General features: G+C 43.6%; 7 protein-coding genes across 7 annotated transcripts; 4 read left to right on the plus strand and 3 right to left on the minus strand.

Annotated features, from left to right (window-relative positions):
* Positions 1-3000: 3000 nt before the first annotated feature.
* Positions 3001-5604, minus strand: FOBCDRAFT_228074 (amino acid/polyamine transporter I). The gene is made up of 6 exons (XM_031195046.3): positions 5327-5604; positions 4886-5261; positions 4510-4790; positions 4242-4441; positions 3598-4169; positions 3001-3549 (listed from the first exon to the last, which is right to left on the minus strand). The coding sequence occupies exons 2-6, from the start codon at positions 5193-5195 to the stop codon at positions 3320-3322; spliced, it is 1593 nt and encodes a 530-aa protein (XP_031029784.2). The 5' UTR covers positions 5196-5261; positions 5327-5604; the 3' UTR covers positions 3001-3319.
* Positions 5605-6538: 934 nt separating this feature from the next.
* FOBCDRAFT_228080 (lysophospholipase catalytic domain-containing protein) lies at positions 6539-8704 on the plus strand. The gene has a single exon (XM_031195047.3). The coding sequence runs from the start codon at positions 6666-6668 to the stop codon at positions 8634-8636; it is 1971 nt and encodes a 656-aa protein (XP_031029785.2). The 5' UTR covers positions 6539-6665; the 3' UTR covers positions 8637-8704.
* Positions 8705-10121: 1417 nt separating this feature from the next.
* Positions 10122-10664, plus strand: FOBCDRAFT_228081 (uncharacterized protein; the record flags this gene model as incomplete). Its single annotated transcript, XM_059609763.1, has 3 exons — positions 10122-10302; positions 10365-10470; positions 10529-10664. Coding segments are annotated over exons 2-3 (222 nt in total), but the record flags the coding sequence as incomplete, so codon positions are not given.
* A 716-nt stretch (positions 10665-11380) lies between these two features.
* On the plus strand, positions 11381-13202 carry FOBCDRAFT_228082 (uncharacterized protein). The gene has a single exon (XM_031195048.3). It carries the CDS (start codon positions 11497-11499, stop codon positions 12781-12783), a length of 1287 nt encoding a protein of 428 aa, XP_031029786.2. The 5' UTR covers positions 11381-11496; the 3' UTR covers positions 12784-13202.
* Positions 13203-13870: 668 nt separating this feature from the next.
* On the minus strand, positions 13871-14065 carry FOBCDRAFT_139282 (uncharacterized protein; the record flags this gene model as incomplete). Its single annotated transcript, XM_059608038.1, has 1 exon — positions 13871-14065. One exon carries the CDS (start codon positions 14063-14065, stop codon positions 13871-13873), a length of 195 nt encoding a protein of 64 aa, XP_059467606.1.
* A 6823-nt stretch (positions 14066-20888) lies between these two features.
* FOBCDRAFT_241994 (uncharacterized protein) lies at positions 20889-21809 on the plus strand (the record flags this gene model as incomplete). The annotated part of the gene is made up of 3 exons (XM_059610423.1): positions 20889-21057; positions 21234-21528; positions 21584-21809. 3 exons carry the CDS (start codon positions 20889-20891, stop codon positions 21807-21809), a joined length of 690 nt encoding a protein of 229 aa, XP_059465425.1.
* Positions 21810-23299: 1490 nt separating this feature from the next.
* On the minus strand, positions 23300-25265 carry FOBCDRAFT_165038 (uncharacterized protein; the record flags this gene model as incomplete). Its single annotated transcript, XM_031195050.3, has 2 exons — positions 23300-24303; positions 24352-25265. 2 exons carry the CDS (start codon positions 25263-25265, stop codon positions 23397-23399), a joined length of 1821 nt encoding a protein of 606 aa, XP_031029788.2. The 3' UTR covers positions 23300-23396.
* Between the last annotated feature and the right edge of the window lie 70 nt (positions 25266-25335).

Here is a 25335-nt window from a genome sequence, read left to right on the forward strand (position 1 = left end):
GATTATGTTGTTAATTGCTAACGTGGATGATAAGCATGACACATCTAAGTATATGACCCAAAAATCCCTCAATCTATAACATTTCTATCTAATTAGATACTTCTCAACCATACAGTATGTAACAATCCTCAGATGAAGTTAGAATCCTTCTTACCTTTTAGGTCCTTCAAAAGAACCTAAAATTAAGTACCTAATGGGCAATAAGTATCTATAAAGTCTACTACTATACTTTATAATACCGCTACAATAGTATTCAATCATAATGCAATTAAATTCTAAAGTTACAGTAACTATCTAACCTAAAGGAATAGATAATAGTACAATTTATTCTTAACCAAGATTTATAAAGATTTCCTTTATAACTGCATTTTATAAAAGAAATAATTAACTCTCTACTAGCTGACTATAATATATTACATATTAATAAGTGTTAGGCTTATAACTTTATAAAGTAATTACCAAAGCTAAAGATATAGTAATTTTAGAAGTATAATTATTAAAAATTAAAGTATAAAGACCTAACTATTATTTACAGCTAATTTAAGCTTATATAAAATATAAGTAACGTAGTTCACAAGCGAGTTGGCCAGCATACTGTGCAGCTAATAATAGTTTACCCTATAGCATTCCAAAGCTTAAATAAATTAGCTAAAAATTAAATAAAAGGTGTTCCTAAAATAGTATAGTTAACTTTATTAAAAGGTATTTTTTAAAGATTTTTAAGTATTTTAGATTATATAGAAAACCTTAAAATACAGTGTATTTTACAGTGTAAATAGACTTTAAAGTTTATAGCTATATAGGATTTTTTTAAAAATCTAGGAAAGTTAATGTAGCTTACTTTAGGATTTATATATATGCTATTTAAATCTTAGCTATTTTAAGCCTAATTTGAATTTATAAGAATTATGTAAAAAATAGCTTTTAAGGTGAAAAGTATGCTGGCCAACTCGCTTGTGAACTACGTTATAAGGTATAATATTTAATTAAATAATATTTAAAACCTTAATAAGACTGGCTTTATAATAGGTTATATTATAGTTAGAATAATTATTATAAGTTTAGAAAGGTAAGAAATGCTAAAATTAATACAGCCTGAAAACTAAGAATGAATTACTGTAGTTTAAGTGATTAATACAGAAGGTTAATTAATTACACTATTTATTATTAATATAAGCTAATATTACCATATAAATTAGTATTAAGAATATAACTTCTTAAGCAATTAAGTTATTATAATAAGTCTAAATAGCTAGATAGATAATAAGTTAGGTCTTAAGTAGATAATTAGTCTTTAACTAATAAACTGGTCTCTATTGTTTTTTTAATCCTTAATGGTTATAGAAGCTACTATTCTACTAGTTTTAAGAGATACTATAAGGACTATAAGATTATTACACTCTACATTCTAACTTATTTATTTTTATTTACTCTAGCCTCTTAATGTTAAGTGCCTTAAGCTGCTAACAAAGGTACATAGTTAAGAAATAGAGTATTTAATTAAATACTTTATAACTTATATTTCTAAGATTAAGTTCTCTCCTACCTTTTATACTGCTTTTTAAGTTATATTTATAGTAAGTAATATTTAAAGAGGTTTTAAGAGAGCTAGACTTAAACCTTTTGACTTAAAAAATGCAATATTAAAGCTTAATATGTAGCTATAGACTGCAATGCCTCCTTAAGATGCTACTAAACTTTTAACCTCTTAAGTCTTAAAGACACTAAAGATAGCAATTAAGGCCTTATATTAATCTATATACCTTAAGAAAATAAATTAAAAGGCATAAAAGTAGCTCTCTAAAGTCAATTGTAAAAGCTTTAAAATCTAATAATAAAGTCATAAAGGCAGTTATTTATAAGATTATCTTATTAAGAAGTAAGCTCTAAAACATTTAAGAAGTAAATAAGATACTAAGCTAGTACTAAATAGAAAAAAGGACTAAAGTATAGAAAGGAGTTATAATAACAGTGCAGGAAGTATTGCAGGCAGTTAATTAAATAGATGCTGATACGCAGGTAGTAGCCAAATCATTCAGAAATAGTAGTCAAGTGAGGTCAGAACGACTAAGTGGTCGGCATTATAGCGTATGCAGTAGGGCTAGATATAATGTAAGGACCTATTAGGTAGTGATTAAGGCATTTAGGGAAGAGTATAATAAGTAGTTTTAATTAATTAATTAGTTTATAGTAGTTTTAAGATGATTTAAAGTCTAAAGGTTTAGATTTTTAGAGCACTCACTCATCAAACACGTTATGCCTTTTCTTGTAAACCCCGTACTAATATGAGTTTTATATCAGTTAAAGACTAACGCTCTCTATTAAGACAAGTCCTTTGGTCAAAGTTTCTGGGAGGCATATGTTATAGAACTATCTAAGCAGGATATCTATATTGGACCAACCTTCTCGCTGACTATGAGCTTCTAGTTAGTGACTATATCTCTCAAATATTATCCTTAGAGAGTTATTCCTGTATATACGACTGTAGGGGTCAGTCTTCGACCGTTGGCGCAAATTGGCTCCAAAATCGTGATTCCAGAGGAGACATCTGACTGTGTCTTCTCGGATAAAGTCGTAAGAACTGATCCACCGACTATGCCGGCAATAGCCTCTCTTTCTTGATCCCCAGTCTCGTCCATATTGAACATACGTTCTGTGCCAATAGATAGGTCTTTCATGACACTTTCAAGGCCTAAATAGTACCGGTATCGTTCCACCGAAGCCTCAATAAATTCAAAATCCACCCTTTGTCATGTATTCTTAGTCAAGGGCATCTCCATATGATTGTCAGTCGAGATTACAGAAGCTCCGCTGTAAACCGTTGACTCTTGTCTATTTTGTCATCAACTTTTGTATAGGAGTAGCCCACAGCAAGATATCGTCCCCTTCAAGCCCATGGTGATAATATGAACAAAATCCAAGTTCAATATTGAAGTCAATCAAAAAAGAGAGGGTAAAAATTAGGAGAAACGGTCCGCTAATTGTGAGACCAAGTAATCATACATTTCAAAGTGGTCTGTATTTTGCGCCGAACCCTGAGTGTAAGAACCGTTCGGAGTCTATCAAAGTAGTATCAATAGCCGTAATTGACGCGTTGCTGCTGAAGCGGAACTTTCCGATACTTTCTTTACACATCCAACATCTTTAAAGCCTATTATGGACCCACGTGCCTTCCTTTTTCCTTTTCCAAAAGACTGCAATGTGCCCGCCCCGGTTTGTCGTCTTTATCAAAGCTCGTGTTGGCGATTATTCTATATCCCACCAAGATATATAACACTCTGGGCGATTTAGTGGTCTGAAATTCCCCTAGAAGCTAATATTACTGCTTCTGGCCTGGGATATCTTGTGACAATCCCATCCTGCTAGCTGCGACAGCCTCCATCTCTCTGGTGGGCGGGCCAGCATAGTTCTTGTGTCCCCAAGCCCAATACCAGATACCTGAGACCAAACAAGCAAACACAAACACAACAGGCGCGTAATTCACGGTCTTGGCAGTGACAGGAATAGTTGAAGGCATGCAGAATAATGGCAGAGCCAGCACCGACCAGACTACTGAATAAGCAAGTATACCACAATAAGATAGCGCAGACCACGTACCAGTAGCAACAATGTTGGCGACATACCCAAAAGTGCCAAGATAGAAGTTTCCAGTCTTAACCTGCTTACGCCCCGTGGCAAGACTGATAGCAATAGGAGTTCCGTAGGAAGCAGTCAGACAAATAACACCGACGCCAGAGAAAGCGTTAAAGGCAGCTGACGAGCCAAAGTAGATAAGACCAAGAAGGATTTCGATAACCATACTAAGCATCATAGCATTAAGTGGTATATCTAGCTTATGATTAATTTTGGACCACCATTTGGCGCCTGGGATAGCTCCGTCCCGGGCGAAAGCCCAAGTGCATCGCGATGTGGCAGTGGTGCAACCAACACCGCATATGACGCCTAGAACAATCAGGGGAACTAGAAGGCCGAAGGTACCACCGGAGCTCCTGATAGCACTCTTCAGAATCTGCGGCACTGGCTGGGCGGAAGAGATGAGTTCCTGGATGTTGGGTAGAACGAACATTAAGGGGATAAGAAAGAGAAGGCCGGCCAATGTGTTAATGAAAATTGTCGCAACCATGGCCTTGGGAACTTGAACTTGAGGGTTCTGAACCTCCTCACACATGCTGAGAAATGTTGTTAGCATATAAAGCAAGTCCAAATGCTGGTGACGGAAATAGCAATTGGATACGACTCACGAAATAATCATCCCTGTCGACGAAGTAGCGTAAGCAGCGTGCAAGAGACCAACACAAAAGGACCATCCGTCATGCCACCCAGAGTTAGCCTCGAAATGCCCAAAAACCCATTTGGCATCATGACGCCCGTTTTTCGCGATAGCCAGAGCACAGACAACAATAGCAACCACGCCAGCGAAGGTCCAAAAGACAGCAGCCATCTTCAATGTCAGTTTATCAACAACCATTATAATCATGCAGGGAGAGTGATAGACTAGGGTAAACATACATCGAGCCAGGGAAGCCACTTATTGCCCAAGGCCGAGATGGCATTAGACAACAGAGTAACGGCAAGGAAGATGAGAAATACTTGGTAAGGTTGGCCAGACAAAACCCCGATCCCGGGGCTCTTTTCAAATACATTAACGCACCCGACAATGAATAAAGCGGTTGCGAAGTTAACAGAGAGCGTAATACTGATATTTCCGACAATATAGAGCCAGCCGCATATCCAGCTTGCAATGCGCCGCCATCGGGCAGGAGAGAGCATAAATGCTTGATAGTAGACGCCTAGCATTCAGGATCAATCACATGTTAGTTGTATCAAGGAGTGTAGAGAAAACAAGCAAGCCACAAGGAATACAAAGCAGGAACATGGTAAGTACCTCCGGCAGTAGGATAAACACTGGTGATCTCGCCGAGTGACGCAGCAACACAAAAGACAATCAGTGAGACTAACATCCAACCCCAGATCACATTGACAGGTCCACCACCGCTCAACGGGTACGTAAGACTTGTTGCGAGACCGTAAGGAATAGAAGCGAGGACGAAAGACATGAAGGCAACTTGAAATGTTGAGCGGTTGCGGATGAGCTCAGGCTTGTAGCCCATAGTCTCCAAAAGTTGGTCAGCAGCCTCTGGATTGGGGGCTGAAGCCTGCGAGCTGCGGCGATTCCGTTCGGCGATGGTGTTCATAATGTCGATACCGTCAAATCGCGTTTGCCAATTAGCACGTTTAAGAAAGATTTGGGGTGCAATGGGCTGATTGGAGAAAGTTGGATAAGGAACGCTTCTTTGGACATATCAGATGAGTCGCAGATACACACCTGGCACACGAATCCGGTGTAAGAGATGTAAGAGGAAGGAAGGTAAGGATATGAAAAGGAGAAGAGAAGACGAAACGGATAATTAAAGGATAAACAGTCAACGAAAAATTCGAAGATGAGTCGAACTAATTTTTTTCTATAGTGCGGGTTCTAGCAGCAGCAAGTAAAGGATCTTAACCCACAAAAATCAGGTCTAAATAGAGATGGCGTGTGAACAAAGGGAGATGTTGCGGAAAAGACACGGGTCTGTTCCTCAAAAGTTGAGCTAAAGAAACAAGAATTTCGTCTGCGAAGGGGGATAAAACATAGCCACACTGGTGGAGTGAGCATGGGCTGTCGTATATAGCATTAGACCTCAGTGACCTTCCATATACAGCAATATTGGCACTGGTTTTACGGTATAGCCAATTATAAACTTTGTCGAAAAGGGCCCACACGGGCCGCCCATAAGGGCTCCACCGCGCTAATGTTTCTTACGTCGGCCCCTTCAGGCGTCAACTGTTGGCTGGAGCGTAGCATCTCGTGTGTCTACTGAGTTTCAAGAGTAACCTCGTGGGAAGTAGACATGGGCAAAACCACCTACGGTGGGGATTGGGTGCATCGTACAGTATGGTACTATACACACTGGCCATCAATCAATCACCAGTCAAAATGCTTCACAGCAAGATTTCGTACCTTGATGTAACAAGACAAACCCCGGTAAAGCCCTACGTAGAAGATCAGAAGAGATTGACTGTTTAACCTGTTATGCTGGTTTCCCTCTTCGCATAACGCTGAGACGCTAATGACTTCTGAATTTAACTTGTCAGCCACGGCGTCCTCTGTGTCCTGGAAGATGTGTGCCAGTTTCAGGCCGATGGTATCAGTAGTGTAATTTGTTTTATTTATCTAAATGTAAGTGTCTATAAATGAATCTCCTGTACTTCGAGCAAGAATCTCCTGCCTCTCGGTTTCGTCGTGATATCTCGGGGTTCAATATATTCGTTTACCTGCTAATGATCCTGGGTTCTGCCACGCCATCGCATGTGGCCCTACCTGCTGCCGATAGTTCCGAGCTGAGATATGGCAAGGACTTGTCGTTTAGATTCATTACGTCGACCACTCATAATCAATGCACGACCCGTATCTGTAGCCGAGTTCCGAGTGCTCACATCCTGTAAATTGTACCACTTTTAATATCCACTTTGTATATCTTGTAAAGCTCCTCAACCCCCGACACCTTTAAATTATTGCATCTTCCCAAGCATTCAACGCTTCCATTCTTTTTCCATAACAACAAGACACCTTTGAGGATCCACATTTCTTTTGGTTATTAGACAGCACATCTAGAGTCCTCGAAATGCGCTGCCTTATAGCTCTCACGTTCTGGGCCGCCAGCACAGCGCAAGTGGTTGCTGCACCGGACGATGCGGCCGCCGCAACAGAACCTTTTGTCAATTCGATCGATATCCGGGCTTTGCCGGATTCGCCTAGCGGAAATTACGCCCCACAGGTGATTGACTGCCCTTTGAAGCGTCCTACAATCCGCCTTGCCGATGAGCTCTCTGACCAGGAAAATGCCTGGGTACAACGCCGCCGGAACAATACAATCGACCCTCTCAAAACTCTCTTATCTCGGGCTAATATTTCTGGCTTTGATGCTGAAAGTTACATTGACCGGATCAAGAGCAACAGCTCTGCTCTACCCAATATAGCCATTGCAGTGTCTGGTGGCGGTTACCGCGCCGTTATGAATGGCGCAGGCTTCCTTTCTGCTGCCGACTCACGCAATAATGCATCCGGTCCCATCAGCGGTCTCTTACAGTCTTCCACCTATCTTGCCGGTCTTTCTGGTGGTGGGTGGCTTGTGGGCTCCATCTTTGCTAATAACTTCACAACCATTCCGCATCTCCAGCGGGGCTCCAACAATTCGGCTATCTGGCGCTTCGACCGATCCATCTTTGTCGGTCCGAAGAGTTCAGGAATAAACATACTAAATACTGCTGGGTACTGGACTGATATCAGCGAAGCCGTTGAGGATAAGGATAAGGGCTGGAACACCACCATCACGGATTGGTGGGGTCGTGCTCTGTCATACCAACTCGTCAATGCTTCCGACGGTGGACCTGCATATACGTTTTCTTCAATTGCCGAGACTTCCAATTTCAAAAATGCTGACACTCCTTTTCCCATACTTATAGCTGATGGGCGAGCCTCCGGAGAGCGGGTTATTTCTCTTAACGCCACTGTCTTTGAGTTTAACCCTTTTGAATTTGGTACATGGGATCCTACAACATACGGATTTGCACCTATCCGGTATCTAGCCTCCAACTTTACAAACGGAACAATCAGTTCTGATGATAAGTGTGTTCGTGGCTTCGATCAACTCGGGTTTATCATGGGTACATCATCGTCACTCTTCAATCAGTTCGTTCTGAGAAACATAACGCAAATTGGTGCTCAACTCGATATCCCTTCTCTAGTCGTCAAAACCATTAAAGGGGTTCTGAAGAGACTGGATAAGGATGACGAGGATATTGCTCAGTACTCCCCTAATCCCTTTTTTGGCTGGAATCCCACCAAGAAGAACAAAAATGCTATAGACCACCAGTTAACCTTGGTTGATGGTGGAGAAGATCGGCAAAATATCCCGCTTCATCCTTTGATCCAGCCTGTTCGCGGTGTTGATATTATCTTCGCCGTCGATTCTTCTGCAGATACACACAGTTGGCCCAACGGCACTGCGCTTCGCGCCACATACAACCGCGTCGGCTCGAGTATTGGGAACGGCACGTTATTTCCCTCCATCCCTTCAGCTGAAACATTTATCAATCAACGTCTAAACCAACGTCCCACTTTATTTGGCTGCAATGCAGACAACTTCACCCTCTCAAAAGATCAATCGCCCCCACCACTCATCTTTTACTTCCCCAATGCGCCTTACACCACCCATAGTAACGTCTCAACGTTCGATATGTCTTACTCCATCCAGCAACGCGATGATATCATTGAGAATGCTCTCAACGGAGCTACTCAAGGTAATTCTACTATAGATAAGGAATGGCCCGTATGTGTCGCGTGTGCTATCATGAGCAGGAGTTGGTGGAAGGCAAACGACAAGGTTCCTGATGCATGCAATACTTGCTTTGATCGGTATTGTTGGAACGGCAAGTCTAACGACACCTCTGTCGGAGATTATGAGCCCAATTTTATTATTAAGGGAAGCTCAGATCAAGAGGCAGAAGACAATGCAGCAAGCACTAGGCTGGGACCAAGCTTCTATGAAGTCAGCGCACTTGCTGTAGCCATGTTGTCCATTCTCTTGTGGTAGACATGTATTGATAAGCAGATTTTCATAGACTAGATTAATGTTATCAATTACTGTATTGATCTCTTGATGTTGTGTCAGACTGTAGGAATGATTTCGTCTGGTCAGTTCCAATAGTCGTACAAGATACATTGTAGACTAACGTCCAACCATGAGCGGACCTTTGACGTTTCATATGCGGCACCGATTGTGAAATAAGTCACTTGCCAGGTTCTGCCTTTACCTGTATCTAAGTTTGGCAAAGCGGTATTTCACTGAGGTAAGCCGAACTCCTTTGCAACTTCCTAGCAGCGATATTTGTACCATCGCGGTGCGAAATTTGCAATCGAGATGCTATTCTCGTTAAATCATGCAAGTTTTTCAATGCCACTGGCGATAAAAGCAGATTTCAAAAGTACAAACAGCATTTGCGTGAAGAAGATGACGGCCGCCCGAAATGCCATAGAATTCGTATCAGAGACCTAGGCCTGGGGCACTTCTAGTTTAGGGCATATGCAGCATAAAGGTACTATACTAGACTTTTCAAGTAGCCAGACTGTGAAGTACGTTTCTCTTCACTCCATAGCGCCCATATAACTCTGTTTGGAGCATTCACAATAAACTAAGCTACCATCTCGGCTTATGGCAAGCACATAGCTGTTCGTCCCTAAAGGAATCTGACCATGAGCCTTTCACTTTGCTACTGCTTTTCTAACGAAGGTATGCACATTTAATAGTACTACAAGTTCACTGTTATTGACATCTATTTGATGCGAGACGAGTCCGAACAGGTACATGGTTCCTGCAGTAACAATGCCATAAGATTTAGTATGCTTCTTTCTTTCTTCATGACAATTCCTCTCCACACGGCCACTGAAGACATATTGCAGCATCATGCTCTAATGTTGGCCATCAAAAGCTGGCCGCAACATCCACATACCTTTACGAGCTGGAGTGCGAGTTCGAGAACCATATTATATGATCATGGTCAGCCACTCACAGGATGCATGCGAAGACTGAACATATGGCCATGTTTGATTAGATTCAACAGATTGCCGTTATTCACCTATGCGGACGGTATTTTCCTTTATCTTCCTACATATCTGTTCCCACGGCGGACAATATTAAGGAAGACTTTTTCTGAAACTTCAATCAATAGATGAGATGAAAGGAGAAGAATATTGTCTAGGAAAGCAAATAGATGACGTATATAGTGGTACTGCTATAATTCCGGATTTGTGATTGGTCACGTTGGTCGATCTGCGCAAGCCTGAAACTTTATGCTCTGTAAAGGGCTGAAACCTTATCACCCCTGCCTAGACCTCCAGAGGTTTGAGTCGGCAATAACCGAGTCCCGGTTGCATCATCTAAGAACGGTGATTTCGACAGATTTTACGGCTCAGCCAATCATAGGCATCGGCTCAGGTATAAGAAGGCAGTTTGGAGCAAAGAAAGAAGAAGGAAGTTGGGAATTAATTGTCATTAACTACAGACCCTACCGATCAAGGAGAGATTTCGTTGCTGCATAGCTATATATCTGAGATTGTATCACTCCTTCTGTGGATTGACAGAGACTTTAAAAGCGCTAGTCGTTCCCAGAAAAGAGGAATCAGACTTTTACCCATCAACTTATGAACCTCAAGCATTCCGCTGCCTGCATGTTTGAAGTTCATTAAGTCTTCTCAACAAGGTATAAATAACCCTCCTATTTCACAAAATTGCTTATATATATTAACAAAAGGAATTCGTTAGCTAGCTTATAACGAGAGAGTATGACTACTTCTATGTCTCAACAGCAGCCTCGCAAGAAGCGGACAAGGGCAAGCAGGCCCAAGGTAAAGACTGGGTGTATCACTTGGTAGAGTTCTATACATTTGTCTTTTTCAGTTAGTTGGTGATTAATTATTGGCTTTTAGTAAGATCCGACATCTCAAATGCGATGAGACGAAACCCAAGTGTAAACGCTGCGTAAAAGACAAGCACACATGCGATGGTTATCAGCAGGCTCGAGCACCTAGACACAAATCAGGGTTTGTGCAGGGTAACGGTTGGGTTAGTATGAACTATCTAAGCTATTCTTACCTCGGTGTTTTTTTCTAATTAAGATGTAGCTTTAAAGACTATGTAGGGTAGTATTTATAGAGATTGCGTGGAGAAGTATAAAGAGTTGAGGCTTGGAGAGGGTTTGTATTAAGCTTATCTAGACCACATTTGCGCGGTTACTTCCTTGTAACTAAAGGGCTACTTTTTAGGGGAAGAAAACTAACCTAAATAATAGGCAAACCGGCCAGATAAAGGCGACGGTCAAAATCTCAACTTTCTGGAGACAAATCTTACATTATCAAAGAACATGTTGCCGTAAAGATTACTCTGCTAAACATAATAAAGATCGCAAAAATGATTTCGTCATCCGACAGAGAGGGAGCCAACAGGGCGAAGTGTTTAAACAAGGAATTGAATTACATGGAGTCCGCGGGCGGCGTTTGTCTCGGTTATACCGATACGAATTAGTAAAATGCTAGCAAAGATGTATCTCAATTGGTTGTATCGTATTTTACCAGGCTGCGCTAATTCAGACCCACTTATCAGTTAGCTTCCAAGTTGAGCTTTCAATCGTTAAAACAAGAAGAGCGTGGCGTGAGCTAGCATTCCCGAAAGTCTTGCATACGATTTGCAGGGCGTCGGGGCTTTTCAATGGACGCCAGCGATGGCTGAGCATACAACCTGGTCAGCGAAGTGCCGTACTTCCGTGTCAGGAGAGGGTACTCCGTACCGATTCTCCGATTGAATGCACTGAAAGTGACAGCAGAATGATATAAGGCGCCAGAAAAACGACGAAAATTTGCCAGTCGTTAGTGACTCACGAACCAACAACGGCTCAGCCATGGAAAGGCCCGATACAGAATCATTTCTTGACGCGAACTCCAGGTCATTCTCTTCATACCACCATAGTGACTTTCAACCGGATCCTTCTAGAGCATTCACACCTCCCTCCTCGACCACTACAGTCGACGAAAATATCATTGCGAGAACCCACGATGTCGCCAGTACTATACCGCATATAAATTGTTCCCACAAGCGTCAAAAAAACTATATGGTAGATTTGTACGATGAGACCATGGGAGCAGCCTTCAATCGCGATTACGAACTTTACGCACGGACGTCTCATATGGGCATTCTCGATCCAACGTACAAAATCTTCACCAGCCAAGATGGCTATGGGTCGTTGATCTATAAGATTCAGGATGGTACGGTCATCGTCACAGGTGATCCTCTATGCTCGGACCAATGTCGAGAACCGCTGCTGAATGAGCTCCGCCGATTTCGCTGGGCTCGTGGTTTATCTCTTGCATTCGTCGGAGTCAGTGAGGACTTTGCTATGTATGCTCAGAACCAAGGCTGGATGACGATGAGTTTCGGCCATGAAAGGGTGCTAAATCCACTCACGAACAAGGTCCTTCGAAAAGAAGCGGGCAAACGGGTGTTGTCTCAGAACAAGCAGCTGCTCGACAGAAAACGAGGGGGTGTATCAATACATCTCTACAACCCAAGCATGACCGAAATAGATCTTGACCTAGAAAAAAAATTGCAAGATCTTTATGACGACTGGCGTTCTCACAAGAACCGGGAGAATGAAGGTGCTTCACGGGCTTTCGTGACTGTCTACGACCTCTTCTCATATCCCCAATCGACAATGTTCTTATACACAACCGACTCAAAGTGCAATGTCAACGGTTTTGCAGCATTGAGGAGTCTCGGTACGCAACCAGGATACCACATCGATCCATGTATCGCATCGCAAGATGCTCCTCGAGGGATCACGGATCTTCTTATTATTACGGCCATGCAGTTGCTTCAGAGTGCCGGGATAGGTTTTTTGAGTCTGGGCTTTGAACCGATTGATGACCTTCAAGAGATCAAGGGGCAAACAAACCTCCAGTCGAGACTATGGAGGCGGGGCTACAAACATACGATCAAGTCTGTGCCTGTTGTGGGCAAAGCAGCATACTTCAAAAAGTTCCATCCGGACGAATCACTGGGATCAAAGCTATTCATATGCTTACCTACCAAGGGAATTCCACTTAGGAGTTCAATCGCTTTACTACATTTTGCGAACATGAGTGTGCGGCAGCTATTTACCCAAGCAAAGCCTATACAACAACACGAATGAACTCGAAGAGAATCTTTCTCGTCTAATAATAATCCCAAATCCACTTTCCTTGCGTTTCGTTTCTTGATATCTCTGATATCTATGAGTCCGAACAGATGATACTCTTCTGCTCGATATTATACAAACAATCTGTTGGTTTGAATATTTCTTATTGTACCTAGCTTAACATGTCATCATTGAAAGACTCCTTACTCAAGAAGGAACATTGCAATACTTGTTTCATATGTCCTGTTCCCTAACTAGAATGGCTCACGTAGACGTGAAGCCAAGCATCATCGTGGGGGGGGTAAAAATAGAAAAGAAAGGAAAAAGGAAATTCCTCCAGTTTAAGAACAACTTACTTGGATGCAGAATTCATAAGTAATAAACAAAATAGCGTCTGCGAATATAATCTAATACAAAGGAAAAGTCTAAGTCTACCACTGTCAAAAATTAACTCTGCTCCCTAAAAAGCGAGTAAAATAAATTAACTGCACAGCAATTGATTTTGGGCAAAGCATACCCGCACGGGTACCCGTGCAAATAAGGCTGTACGGATACCCGTGCAAATAAGGCTGTACGGATACCCGTGCAAATAAGGGATCCTTATGTCAGCATCACAAAGGAGCCTTACACTTATATTCACAGCAATTATATGTATTTCACAGTAGTTATAGTAATAGAGAAGCTATTATAGTGTTTATTAAAGCCCCAGTTTAGCTAGAAATACCAATCTACTACTCCCTTACTGTCTCCCTATCCACATCCACTCAACTTGGCCCCTTCTATTCACATCTGTAATATGCATCCCGTGCTGTGCCGCAGTGTAAATAGTTGGTATATGCATAGTCATACTAACTGCAGGCGTTGGCTAAGTCGTTCCTGGGACCCCATTGCTTGCTCTGATAACTGCGTCTTGCTGCTGAAGGATATTGGCAGTCCAGAAAGGGTTCACATCAGGGGCAGAACGTTATTGGCGAGCTTGAATAGACTGTTATAGGTGCCCCTTGTGCCAGATACCTTCGAATTGATAGCCGCGAGGAGTTGTGACCGTATGGACTGGCGGTCCGATAGAAACATAGGTCACATTCTGAGCAGGTTGAAGCTGCTAAGGAGTGAGGCCAGCAACAGTTGTTGGGGCACCCGGCGTAGTGTTTTGAGGCAACCACGCATTGTGATCAAAGAGCACGGGAGCAGGCTGAATGGTATTGACGTTTTCTTGCCCCGTGAGTATAGCCTGCGGAAGAGGATTGGTAAAGCCAGCAGCCTCTCTCACGAGAAGGGCACTATTATTACCGGGCATGTTGTTAGGCTATACAGGTTGAATAATAAAGCGGTTGTTGTTATTAGCTGCGTTGCTCCCAGCAGAAGTGCAAGTGTTATCTTCATAGACTTGGACTGGAAATCCCTGACTGTTGGGGAAAAACATAGTGATATTAGTTAACTAAGAAATGTAGATATTATGGTAGAAGAAGTCTATTAATACAAGAGAAAGGCTTTGTTTATATACTTAAAAGCATAAGGCGATTCAGATCTTCTATCAGAAGCCCTAGCATTATAGCAAGTTATAAGATATTAATCACTACTATAAGGGGAGTTATCTAGTACTTTCAGATAAGATCCAATACACTGATTTACTGTCAATATAACTATTTATCACTGCTTTTACTATTATAACTAACTATTACGTCTAAGGATAAAAGGGTGCCTTTATAATACATATGTAGTGGTGTTTGCTTATAGCTCTGATTAGTAGTTACAGCCTCAATTGAGTACTACCCTATGACTTAATAAAAAAGCAAGGAAAGTGAATCAATTTAACTTCAATTGTGCTACTCGAAGATACAGTATTTCTTTCTCTTTTGAATGATATATATAACTTTATTATTAACTGCACTGAAATCAATTTAGTTGGTGGCCACCTGATTATCATAATATGCCTGCTGTATCCGACCGTCTTCCTCTGCTATACGCATACTATCTTCAATGCCTCTTCGACCAGTATACTGAGCCCTTTGAGCTACTGCATAATATACCCGCTCGTCTTCCTTATTCTGAAAGTCAATATATGCATTTATTTCCTCTTCAGTCCAGTCCCTTAGCTTCCTACCATTAGCAGCTTTCACATAATCCCCCATTTGACCTAGGGTACGGGCCCATTGATGATTAGACTTCGGGTACTTCAAACGAAGCTTCATTGCCTTCCGGTACAGCTTATCAGTCCTGCGGCGTTGAGGCTGCTGTTGATACCATCTCTCGCGGTCTGATATATATCGTCTGTAGATAGCAGGAGCACTATCATATGCTTCGGGCATAGCTACTGTAATGCTTGTAGTTTGACGGGCACTTTGAGGAGAGGCACCTTGAGGAGAGGCACCTGGAGAGGGCGTTGTTATCGGTGTAGAAGTAATAGTCCTTGTGCGTGTTGTTGTGTGTGTTTCTGTCTCGGTTACTGTAATAATAGTAGGCTGGGCTATATCTGACTGCAATTGAGGATCTATATGACGCTCAACTACCGGTTGCGTTACTGGGGAGGCTTGAGATAGAGCAGGCAATATGTCATTGTAACGGAGAGGGCATTTCTTTGAGTTCCTTCGATGACCGGTCTCTTGGCATGCAGAGCATTGTGGTTGTGCCATTGGATGCGAAGCATTTTGAACCTCTTCAAATGCACAAGGCTCTCGCTGTGTACTCGTCGGTGGCAGTACTGATCGATCAGCAAGGCGATCAAATACCCTCCGAGGCTCAATAAGAAGAAGAGGAGCTCCCGGGCGTTGTAAATGCCAATGAGAGTGGAAGTGAGATAGTTGGAGATGAAGACCGTTCCTTAGCAGAGGCTCAAGGATATGAGCACATGGTAACCCGAAGGATCTAGTGAAGGTTCCTGTACATATAGGCATACTGTTTTTCAGGCGTTCAGCTTGCTTCTCAACCTTAAGTAAGGCCTCATGAGAGACCCAACCAGTAACGGTACCAAATAACGGCCGCGACAATCGGATACTTTGAATAGTAGGCTCATTGATGTTGTCGTATGCAAGGCTATCATGAAGGCTCTCCAGCTGATTATCTACAGCTCGCTTGATATGCCTCCAACACTCGAAGAGATCGGCCTGGTTATTATTCAAGTGTCTCTTGAGAAGATTGTGTATGCCTTCTGCAGGTGATGTAGTTGTCTGACCAAAGTGAAGGGTATTCCTTACCCAAGCCTTGACGAATTTCTCTTTGTAGGGGTTCAGCCAAGTTGTCATGATATAACCCAGTTCATCACGATGGCTTGGGGTATAAGTGTCCTTAAACTTCGCAAGCCGTTCATTATAAACACCCTGAGTCTCCGAGGCTATAACGTGATTAAAGCTCTTCTGGAACTCTAGCCATTTGCTGTACCCTTGAGGATCATCTGAGCCTTTTGTAAACCGGGGTTGACAATAGGTTAAGACTGCTTGGTTGATATGAAAGATGCAGAGTAGATGTGTTGGCTCGGGGAAGGCAGCTATATCTGCAATTGCATTCATACAAGCAAGACATCGATCTGTAAGTATTACAGAAGGAAGAGCTATTCCTTGTGCTTCATATACCTGCCGGAGGCGAGAGAGAACCCAGATATAGTCTGCTTCTTCTTCGCCACTCATAAAGGCAAATGCAATACAGAAGCTCTTCCCGCAAGCATCAATACCAACAATATCAAGAAGAGGCATCTTGTACTTGTTGGTTTTGTATGTACAGTCAAGCATCATGATTTCAGGATAGGATTTGGTGTATGTAAGGGAGGCCTGATTAGTAAAGAATACTGCTGTGACCCTGTTCTCTTGATCGAGGCAGAAATGACTTCTAAAGCCCTGGTCTACAAGCTCATCTGCAAGAGCATGTATTGTGCTTTGGCCCTTGGCAAGAGCTCGTTTACTTCTTGCAACAGCATTATAGATATCCTGCTGTGTAGCGAGTTTGAAGCTATCTGAGAGCCTCAAGAAGGTTCGTATCTCTTTTGGCTTCACGCCGGCTTCTGAGAGGAACCTAATAGTCTGCTCTCCTTCATGTGTAATTCGACGAAGTACTGGATGTGCCCTTGGCCCAAAGCTCGGCTCGTGGTTATGTGTATGATAACGAGGATTATTGCGATGCTTTACTGCCCATTGAGTCTTGCAATTACTCTATATTGCATTGATTGAGAAGAGGCAGTCTGTGCGGCGTGATGAAGTCTTCCTCTTCCTTGACTGATCAGACCTAGGCCCGCCTCCACGATCACATATGTAAGTAACTGTGAGAGCTTGACTGAGAGTCTTTGCCTTTGAAGATCTCCTTGCAACGAAGGCATAGCCTCGATCGCTTGCCCAATGGCTGATTGCCGTAACTAACTCACTTCGTGAGCTGAATATAGCTTCAGGAGGAAGAGCATCGTCAGGGAAGACTTCAAGGGTTCGATCCATCGCTAATAGGGCAAGTGGAGCTTCAATTAAGCGTCAATTGGGTCAACCAAGGGCACTGGACCTAGGGTGGTGTCAGATATTGGGGTCAATTGTGTGTATTCCTCTCTCTCCGATAGTTAGGTTGGAAGCCTATTTCTATCTGTTCAGTAATGACCTATCTAAGAGGTTGTTACAGTGCTGAGACAGTTCTCTGACCGGTAGTTCGCTCATCCGGTTAGCCGGTCTCATTTTCACCAGTATTCAACAGATGGATGATAAATAAGGTAAGGCGGTCAATTGGCTCATATGATGCATTTTTGATCCATCTATGTTGCTGACATAAGGATCCCTTATTTGCACGGGTATCCGTACAGCCTTATTTGCACGGGTATCCGTACAGCCTTATTTGCACGGGTACCCGTGCGGGTATGCTTTGCCTTGATTTTGGACTAGATGACTAAGCATAGGATCTTCACACCTCGAAACGGCAATCTATAAACCTACAAAATAATTTGCTGCTTGTTATAGTTATCGCTGGATTCTGACTACTGTGTCTCCTTATTCAACTGCCTGTCATGCCTAATGGTTATTCCTAGTTAGCTGAAAGTCTAGAAGTAAATAATTTCGGACGGTTTGTCTTGCCAATTTAAACGAGTCGCTAACACTGAATAGATGATACGGAGTCTTTCATTCAGATGGAAAATTACAGAGGCAGCTGTCAAAAGTTTTGTCTTCGCTACAAAGGAGCCAATTTCCCTATCCCTGTTGACACCTTAAGATACAAAGACCTTTCAACCTTCCAGCAGATTAATCACTATAGTTAAGTAATTTAGCGTAGCTATAGGGGCTTAAATACCTAAAAATAGGCTTTTAATCTAGCTTATCTCTTTGAGCGGCACAAGGCAACCGAGGGGTCACGACTGGGGTCGGGGGCCAATCAAAATGATCGCGACGATCAGTACATTCCACCTACACCTAAATTGGCGTGTGATAGAGGTACCAACAGTCAGCATTGTTACAAATTGCTACATCACATACTTTGCAACCATACCTAGTCTTCCGGCACCCCTGATTTCCTGATATCGGCTCGAGATATCCTCCTTTTGCCTTCCTTTTTTTAAAGGGTCGAGGCTGCCCTTGCCGGCAGCCCTTACAGGCTAGGCAGGCTGAAATTGACCCTCTGTAGACATGATTGATATCTCTTTGTAGGTGATTTTGCCGTGCCTCTATATCCTCGATGTCTTCCTCCTTCCCTGACCGGCTTCTCTTCCTTGTGCCGCCTTCAGCAGCGTAGGTGTTGAAAAGGGCGTTGCAAATGCATTCCTTCCAAGCTTGTAGCGTGCTATAGGGCTTCCAACGAGGGTGCCGGGTCTTCTTCTGTAAAATGAAGCTATTCGCAAGTGCGACTTCGAGGAGGAAATTCCAAAGCAGCGCTTGCCAAGGACCGCGCCGGAATCGGTGCTCGTACGTTGTATAGGACCTTATCTGATCACCGCGGTCAACGTGATTCATTTCATCGTTATACTGAGCGGCAACAGTAGGAATAGGGATTATCTTGAAGCTATCCCCGTTGAAAATTCGCTGCAGCTGTTGTGCCTCTATCTTCGTGCCTCTCTTAGCCGGCAGCTTCCTCTTTTTTGGTGTGCGCTCGTGAGGGGCGCCGCTGTGCACAGTTGAAATGAAGAGCACCACGCCTCTAACCTTCCAAGCGATTTGGATGACCTAGGGTGAATAAAAAGAGACAAATTAGTAAGGGAAATACAGCTAAAAGTCGTCTATACCTTTTTATCCGGCATCGGGATCAGTATGACCTCGTTATACCTCAAAGGCGTGCCGTCAGGAGCTTTGCCGGTCTCTTTTATCCTCTTCATCTCGGTGCTAATGCCGCAGTTAGGGCGTGCCGTGCCTGTGGCACCAAAGCCAAGCTGCCGAAGGAGGCGGAAGAGCTGCGGTGACGAGAAGAGGTTATCTGTGAAGACGTGATATGTCTGAGGAAGCAGCTTTTTTACTAGATGAACCACGACGCTCTGTGTATTGCTGAGAGGGATCTCGGTCTGTAGCTTTCCCTTCTTGCCAACCGGCTTCGGCGTAGGTAAGTTGACGATAACAGCGGTATATGGTGATGACTTCACGTGCCAAAGCCACCGCAGAGAGAAGCCCTGCTGGGCGATAACCCAGACTTTGAAGCCCACCGGCGTAGGCTTTCCCTTCACAAGCGTTGTCTCTTTTGATCTGCCTGTAAAAGGCACCATACACTCATCTACAGTCAGATTAATCCCTGGAAGATAGAGCTCGTTTGACACCTTCTGTATGAGATCAGACCACTCTTCAGCCACTTGGAAGGTCTTTGGAAGATCACCCTCATCCCTTATATCGACTTTGGTGTAGTCAAAAGTACAGAAATACCTGTTGATCAGCTCGAACTTCCGTAGCGGCATGAACTTGATGATTGAGTGAAGAGGGCGCTGATCTCCTAGGCTAGGTGCCTTCCAATGGTCCTTTATCGTTATTTCCCTATGAATCCCTAGGTAAATAACGACTCCAAGCCATACATAAGCCGTTGAAGTGGAGATGCCTTCCCATTTGAGGATACGCGAGTGTTCAGAAAGGGGGGTATTCCAGTTATCAATAACGGCATTTTCAAGCAGGTAAGTGACCCAGCTGTTAGTATATTTGACCCATGACTGTATAAGGGAAATAGGTATAAAAAGCTGGAATAATTCAAGCGGTTCCTTGGGCAGAGGGTTGATCTTGAAATCACGATATTCTAGGTTGAAAGGTTGAAAACCATCACCGCGGCCCTCTTCGGGCGGAAAATTAGGCACGCCGGCGGGGTCATTAGCTGCCTTCAAAGGCGGGGTATCAAAGCTGTGATCATCTATGCTATCTTGTATCTTAGAAGAGCTCATCGTTTCAATTACGACAGGCTAGGGATTGTTTGTGTGAGGATTTTGATGAATTTGGTGGTGAAAAATCATACAGCTGTCTGACGAGAACTTCACGTACCCCGCAGGTACTAGCGGAGTTAGTAAGCAAAGTGGGGCTAGTGACATGAGTGTTGCCTTGTGCCGCTCAAAGAGATAGTGATCTTCTGAGGGGTCCTAAGTACCTATGTATTTGATCAGCTATTATCCCTGCTTTACTTACGTCATTGAGACAAAACTTTTGACAGCTGCCGCTGTACAAACAAATCATTGGCCAAAAAAGCTGAAGTGCCCTGGCTTCCGAGTCTTATCCATAGAAAATCAACCAGGGAGAAGTAAATTGGCTCTGTGGGACGCGTTTCACTGAGCCGCAGAGACAGGGTTCAATCTCCGGATTCCGCGGCCCCGGTAACGCATGTCTAATAAAGTCTAAGATAAAGACACCGGAGCTTCTCTTACAGGCCGCAACCCGACGGCCCCGAAAGACTAACTATAGCGCTACACACTAATGCAAAAGCCACAATCATCTATAGTTTGCTATGTATTGACTTGTCGGACTTGGCATATGCGCTAGATTTGAGATTGACTGTCTTATATGGTGAGGCGCTCTCCTATTAAAGAAGAATGGGGATTCCTCTGGCTCAGGTAAATTGACCCATGCTGCTTACACCAAAAGTTTTACTACAAAAGCCGACTGGCAAAATTCCCACGTTCACGCTTTCTCTCACAGTCTCCCGCCACATACTTTTGTTTATTGCAGTCGCCGAACACCAAAAGCGTAGACAACCCTTTGTGTAACATGGCTTTAAATATAACGAAGAATTGTTTCGAAAAGATATGGGGGTGGATTGACATGTTAGGTCCACCCGTCAACAGACTGTCCAACTATATCGGCAGCGAAGCGTTTTGGCCGACAACCCTTGACAAAGAGAGCGAGAAGGCAGCCAGGATTTTAGTGTCATTTTGTGGTAAGTTGAAGATGATTGTCTGATATTTAAGAACCTTGACCAGGTCAAAACTAACTCGACACGTCAGAGACTGACTTTAATACTACGGACGAAATATTCGCGGACGGAACGCAAGGCTACCCCCAGCAAAAACAACATCCTTTTATGAAGATACCTCATGAAGATACCTCATGAAGTGATACGGAATGCGGTTGGCCTTGCAATTTGCACCAATATGCGAACAGGACTGTGGATGTCTGGAGCCACCGGCTCTGGAGTTTTAGTCGCTCGCAACGAAGATAACGATTCATGGTCACCACCGTCGGGCATCCTTCTAAACTCAGCTGGAATTGGTTTTCTTGCCGGTGCGGGCATCTACGACTGCGTTATTGTCATCAATAACCGCAAAGCTCTTGATGCATTCACTGGGGTCCGAGCTACTATTGGTGGTGAGATTAGTGTAGTTGCCGGACCGGTCGGAGTCGGCGGGATGTTGGAGAAATTGGAAACAAGCTAACAGGCCAGTTTTCACCTACTTAAAATCAAGGGGATTTTACGCAGGAATTCAAGTTAATGGTACGGTCATCCTCGAGCGTACAGACGAGAATGAACGCTTCTATGGAGAGCAAATGATTGGCGTCTCTGATATCTTGGGGGGATATACACAGCATCCGCCAGAGACAAAAATGCTGATGGAGGCGTTGAAGGCCGCAGAAGGCCCGTCCGATTTTACCCAAGGAGTTGCAAGAAATATGGAAAGGGCGGAAGGATAATGTGGAGCGCTATATGCGCCGCGAGACTTCCACGTCGAGATCCTCGCTGCCTAGTAGTCAACAAGTATGGTATCTAATTAGGTGATATCTGGAACTTTGGTGATATTGGTTTTTTGATAGCTACAATTGGAAGCGGTATTGCTGTTACAGGGGAAGAGAGGGGTGGAAAGCTAAAATCAGTACAGCCTGGAAATTGACAATGAATTATAGTGATTGGAGCAATAAATACAACATGCCAATCGATTCCACCATTGATCATTGGTGCAGGCCCATATTACCTTGCGAATTGATACCGAGAATGCGACCTTTCCGGCAATCGGGTTATTGTAACGAGCCAAAATGGATGGTCAAATAACTAACTGGGTCTTGAGTGGCTAAAGCACTTTGATTGATCTACAACTAAGCGATCAAAGAGTCGCTATCATCTTCTGATCCTTGATGGCCGCGAGAACCACTACTCTGCTGACTTTGAGAGACACTGTGAGAAGAAGGTTATCAATGGCTGTCCATTAGACTACACTGGGCACGGTTCGAACTTATCTGCCCAGCACGATGCATGACGAAGACAGGAAGAATTGCCAGCCATGAGGTTACTCTGGAGAAATTTTGCGAAATAACACAAATTTCTTAGCCTTATTACTTCCGTACCTTCTACTTTGTTTTGTCAAGCAATGAAAAGGGATCTAGTGATACCTTAAGTGAGGCGAGTTGCTTAGTTAAAGCATTTTTGGTTGTTTCAGACTGAAAGTATTATACGGTTTCTATTTGACAGATAGGAACTTATTCATCTTTATTCAAGTGTTGCCAAGAAGCCCACACTGACTGTGGTTTTCTATTGATTTTTTTCGTAGCCAAAGTCCTTCCAAATATCTTCCACTACCACGACTAAGATGTGGCTAAGGTTTTAGTACACTTCAAGATGCATTGATGCTTTCCACTCGTCGTTTGATCGTAAGAGAAACGCAACAATTTTCTCAAATCGTTCAGAATGAGAGGACCCAGAACTTCCCTAGCCTTTCGAGATTCCTGCCCCAACCACCTATAAACATGGCCAAGTACCGCTGTTAGCAGGGCATTCAAGACCCGTGTGACCCGGCCTATCTACCATTCATTTGCGAATATAACGGTCTTCCGTTGGCAACAGGCCTTGATAGTAGTTGCTGAGTATCGTGTGACCGGCGGTATAGAAGTTAAACACGCTAAGCTTATCCCAGCGAACAGTGTTCTTTGCATCACCATCATTACCGATGAGATCGGTGGCCAAAAGGCAAAAGTTAGAGCTAGGATGAAAGATGGTAAGACAGGTGTTGGTAACTTGCTCGAGCAAGTGCATAGTACTTAAGCCAAAGACTTGATGCGGTAGATGGTGCTGGGCGACTGATACATGATTGTTGTAAACAGGGCTCCTAGATTAGACCAACACCATTTATATGTAACTATCCAGATATAAAATAAGTTAAAGAATCCTAGGATGACAAACAGTAGTGGTATATAAATCCATCCAAGTTGTCTTTTCGTCATAAAGAACAATCTGTCCCCTCTATCCAATGCATCTGATAGTTCTTTTCACCGCCAGTTAGAGTTCCATCATCTGGAACTCTCACCCCTTTCTCGTTTCGCATCGGGCACTAAAGACTTAACAGCATCTTTGACTTTGTGAGGATCTTCCAAAGCTTCGTAAGCCGCCTCTTTCTTACTCTTGTGTCCTTGCTGCAAAGACTCTTCGTGGTCGTCCAACTCACTCTCGGCTGAACTGAGACTGCTCTGACTCCAATTCATGACCATATTAATCATCCTGCCCTCGTTCTTCTTGACGTTGCGTTGGTTCTCCTTCATATCTTGTAGCTCTTTATCTTCACAATGCATCGTCCGGATATCCAGCCCGGGGAAGTTCTTCTGGAGAAACTCCTTCAACGCAGGTAGGGTAGACTTATCTGGTCGATATGTTCCTGAATCGTTGTCGATAATCAGCTGGTAGCATGAAGGGTCATGTGTCGGGTGCTCCCTAGGAGGACCGCCAGGAATCGGTGGTTCTAGAGATGTCTTTGTGATGAGGTGCGCATTGTTCGAAGATGTAGAATCCTTGAGTCGCCGAACAAAGAACTCCCCAGAACAAGCGATATATGTCTCAACATTAGAGTGCATAGTGTGTTTACTCAACATGTCGATACCGAATTCTTTGCCAGTCTCTGTAAACCTGAGCATACCATCCAAAGTCAGGACGTAGGTAAAGGTGCGACCTCCTTCGTCAAAGTGAACGAGCTTCAAGAATTGATAAGAAGCCTCTGGTGTGCACGCATCAAAAACGCCAGTTTCAGTTGATGCATTGTGGTTATAAATACGGCGATGTTGGCTGTGTAGTACCTTGTTTAATATCTTGCCGCGTAAACCTGCTGAAGAGTAAATGGATCCAATGATCCGTCTAAATTCAACATAACGATGGTATAGATTGGGAGGCACCGGGCCTTGAAGTTGCATCTCATTCGCTTGGAAACTGAGAGCATATTAGCAAAAGTTTTGAAGATCCAGTAGGGAAACATACTCATATTTTTGAATCCTGCTCTTCTTGTTCCCATTCTGGTCGACTTGTGTGCATTCTTCTACTTGCGTGTCGTTCTCAGCGTCCATATTCACTTTGACACCAGCGATGCGACCAATTAAAGGACTAAAATGCTTGACCCAGGTTGTGGGCCCAACTGTGTACATCTGCGCATAAGGCGGATCGGATGGTCCTAAAAGTTCCATGCTTAGGCGGAGATAAGGGGTCATGTGAACATCGCGATTAAGAACGCTAGTGACGGCTTTGGTGATATACGCTCGTTTGCTCATCACCCGCTTTTTGGCCTCAAATACACGACCAGGCCAGGGAATACCGCGCCAGTCTTTCGATATACTAGGAATCTTGATCGTAACATTGCCCAGTCTATCGTCATGATCTGGGAAGTCTTCGTCATACATTCGGCACTTGAGAGTAAAACCCGTCGGTGGGACGTTGGCAACAACCCATTCCTCTTCCCATTTTGGCTCAGTGGTTCTCCTGATGGTTCTGGTCCTGTGAACAAGGTCAGGATCCTCCTTGTGCCGCTTCGGTTGAGTGCCTCTTAGTGTCGCATGAAGAAAGGGATCTGAGGAAGCCGTGAGAAAATCCGCAGGAGGGAGGTTTGAAGCGCTGTGGAAGATAAACCGGATAGTATAACCTTGAGGCGCATCTGGAAAAGGGGTTGTGTCGAATCCACCAGGCGGCCCTTTGGTTATCTGGTGGACGCGATGTTTGAGCGCAGTTCCCATCTTGGTCGAACGCGTTGATTTATGATGGCCGTCTTCGTCCGTATCGGGGGACTTAGGAATGTCGTTGCTATTCGTGTACTCTACTGGTATTCCATTTCCATCTTGTACCACTGTCGCCAGCTCATTATGGCCGTTTGCTTGGCCGTTGCTGCTAATTGAAGCAGCCATTGTCTGAACCCTTGCTTGTGGTTGTAGATCGAGAAAATGAGGATTGCGCTCGGGTCAGTTTGCGCCGCAG

Source organism: Fusarium oxysporum, chromosome VII, assembly GCF_013085055.1.
Source record: "Fusarium oxysporum Fo47 chromosome VII, complete sequence".
NCBI lineage: Eukaryota > Fungi > Ascomycota > Sordariomycetes > Hypocreales > Nectriaceae > Fusarium > Fusarium oxysporum.

Coding starts and splice junctions, on each gene's coding strand:
- FOBCDRAFT_228074 (XM_031195046.3), bottom strand. CDS start 5,195: ATGAACACCATCGCCGAACGGAATCGCCGCAGCTCGCAGGCTTCAGCC. Junction 4,170..4,241: donor TCGACAGGGATGATTATTTC/GTGAGTCGTATC, acceptor AACATTTCTCAG/CATGTGTGAGGAGGTTCAGA. Junction 3,550..3,597: donor CGCCAACATTGTTGCTACTG/GTACGTGGTCTG, acceptor CTTATTCAGTAG/TCTGGTCGGTGCTGGCTCTG.
- FOBCDRAFT_228080 (XM_031195047.3), top strand. CDS start 6,666: ATGCGCTGCCTTATAGCTCTCACGTTCTGGGCCGCCAGCACAGCGCAA.
- FOBCDRAFT_228082 (XM_031195048.3), top strand. CDS start 11,497: ATGGAAAGGCCCGATACAGAATCATTTCTTGACGCGAACTCCAGGTCA.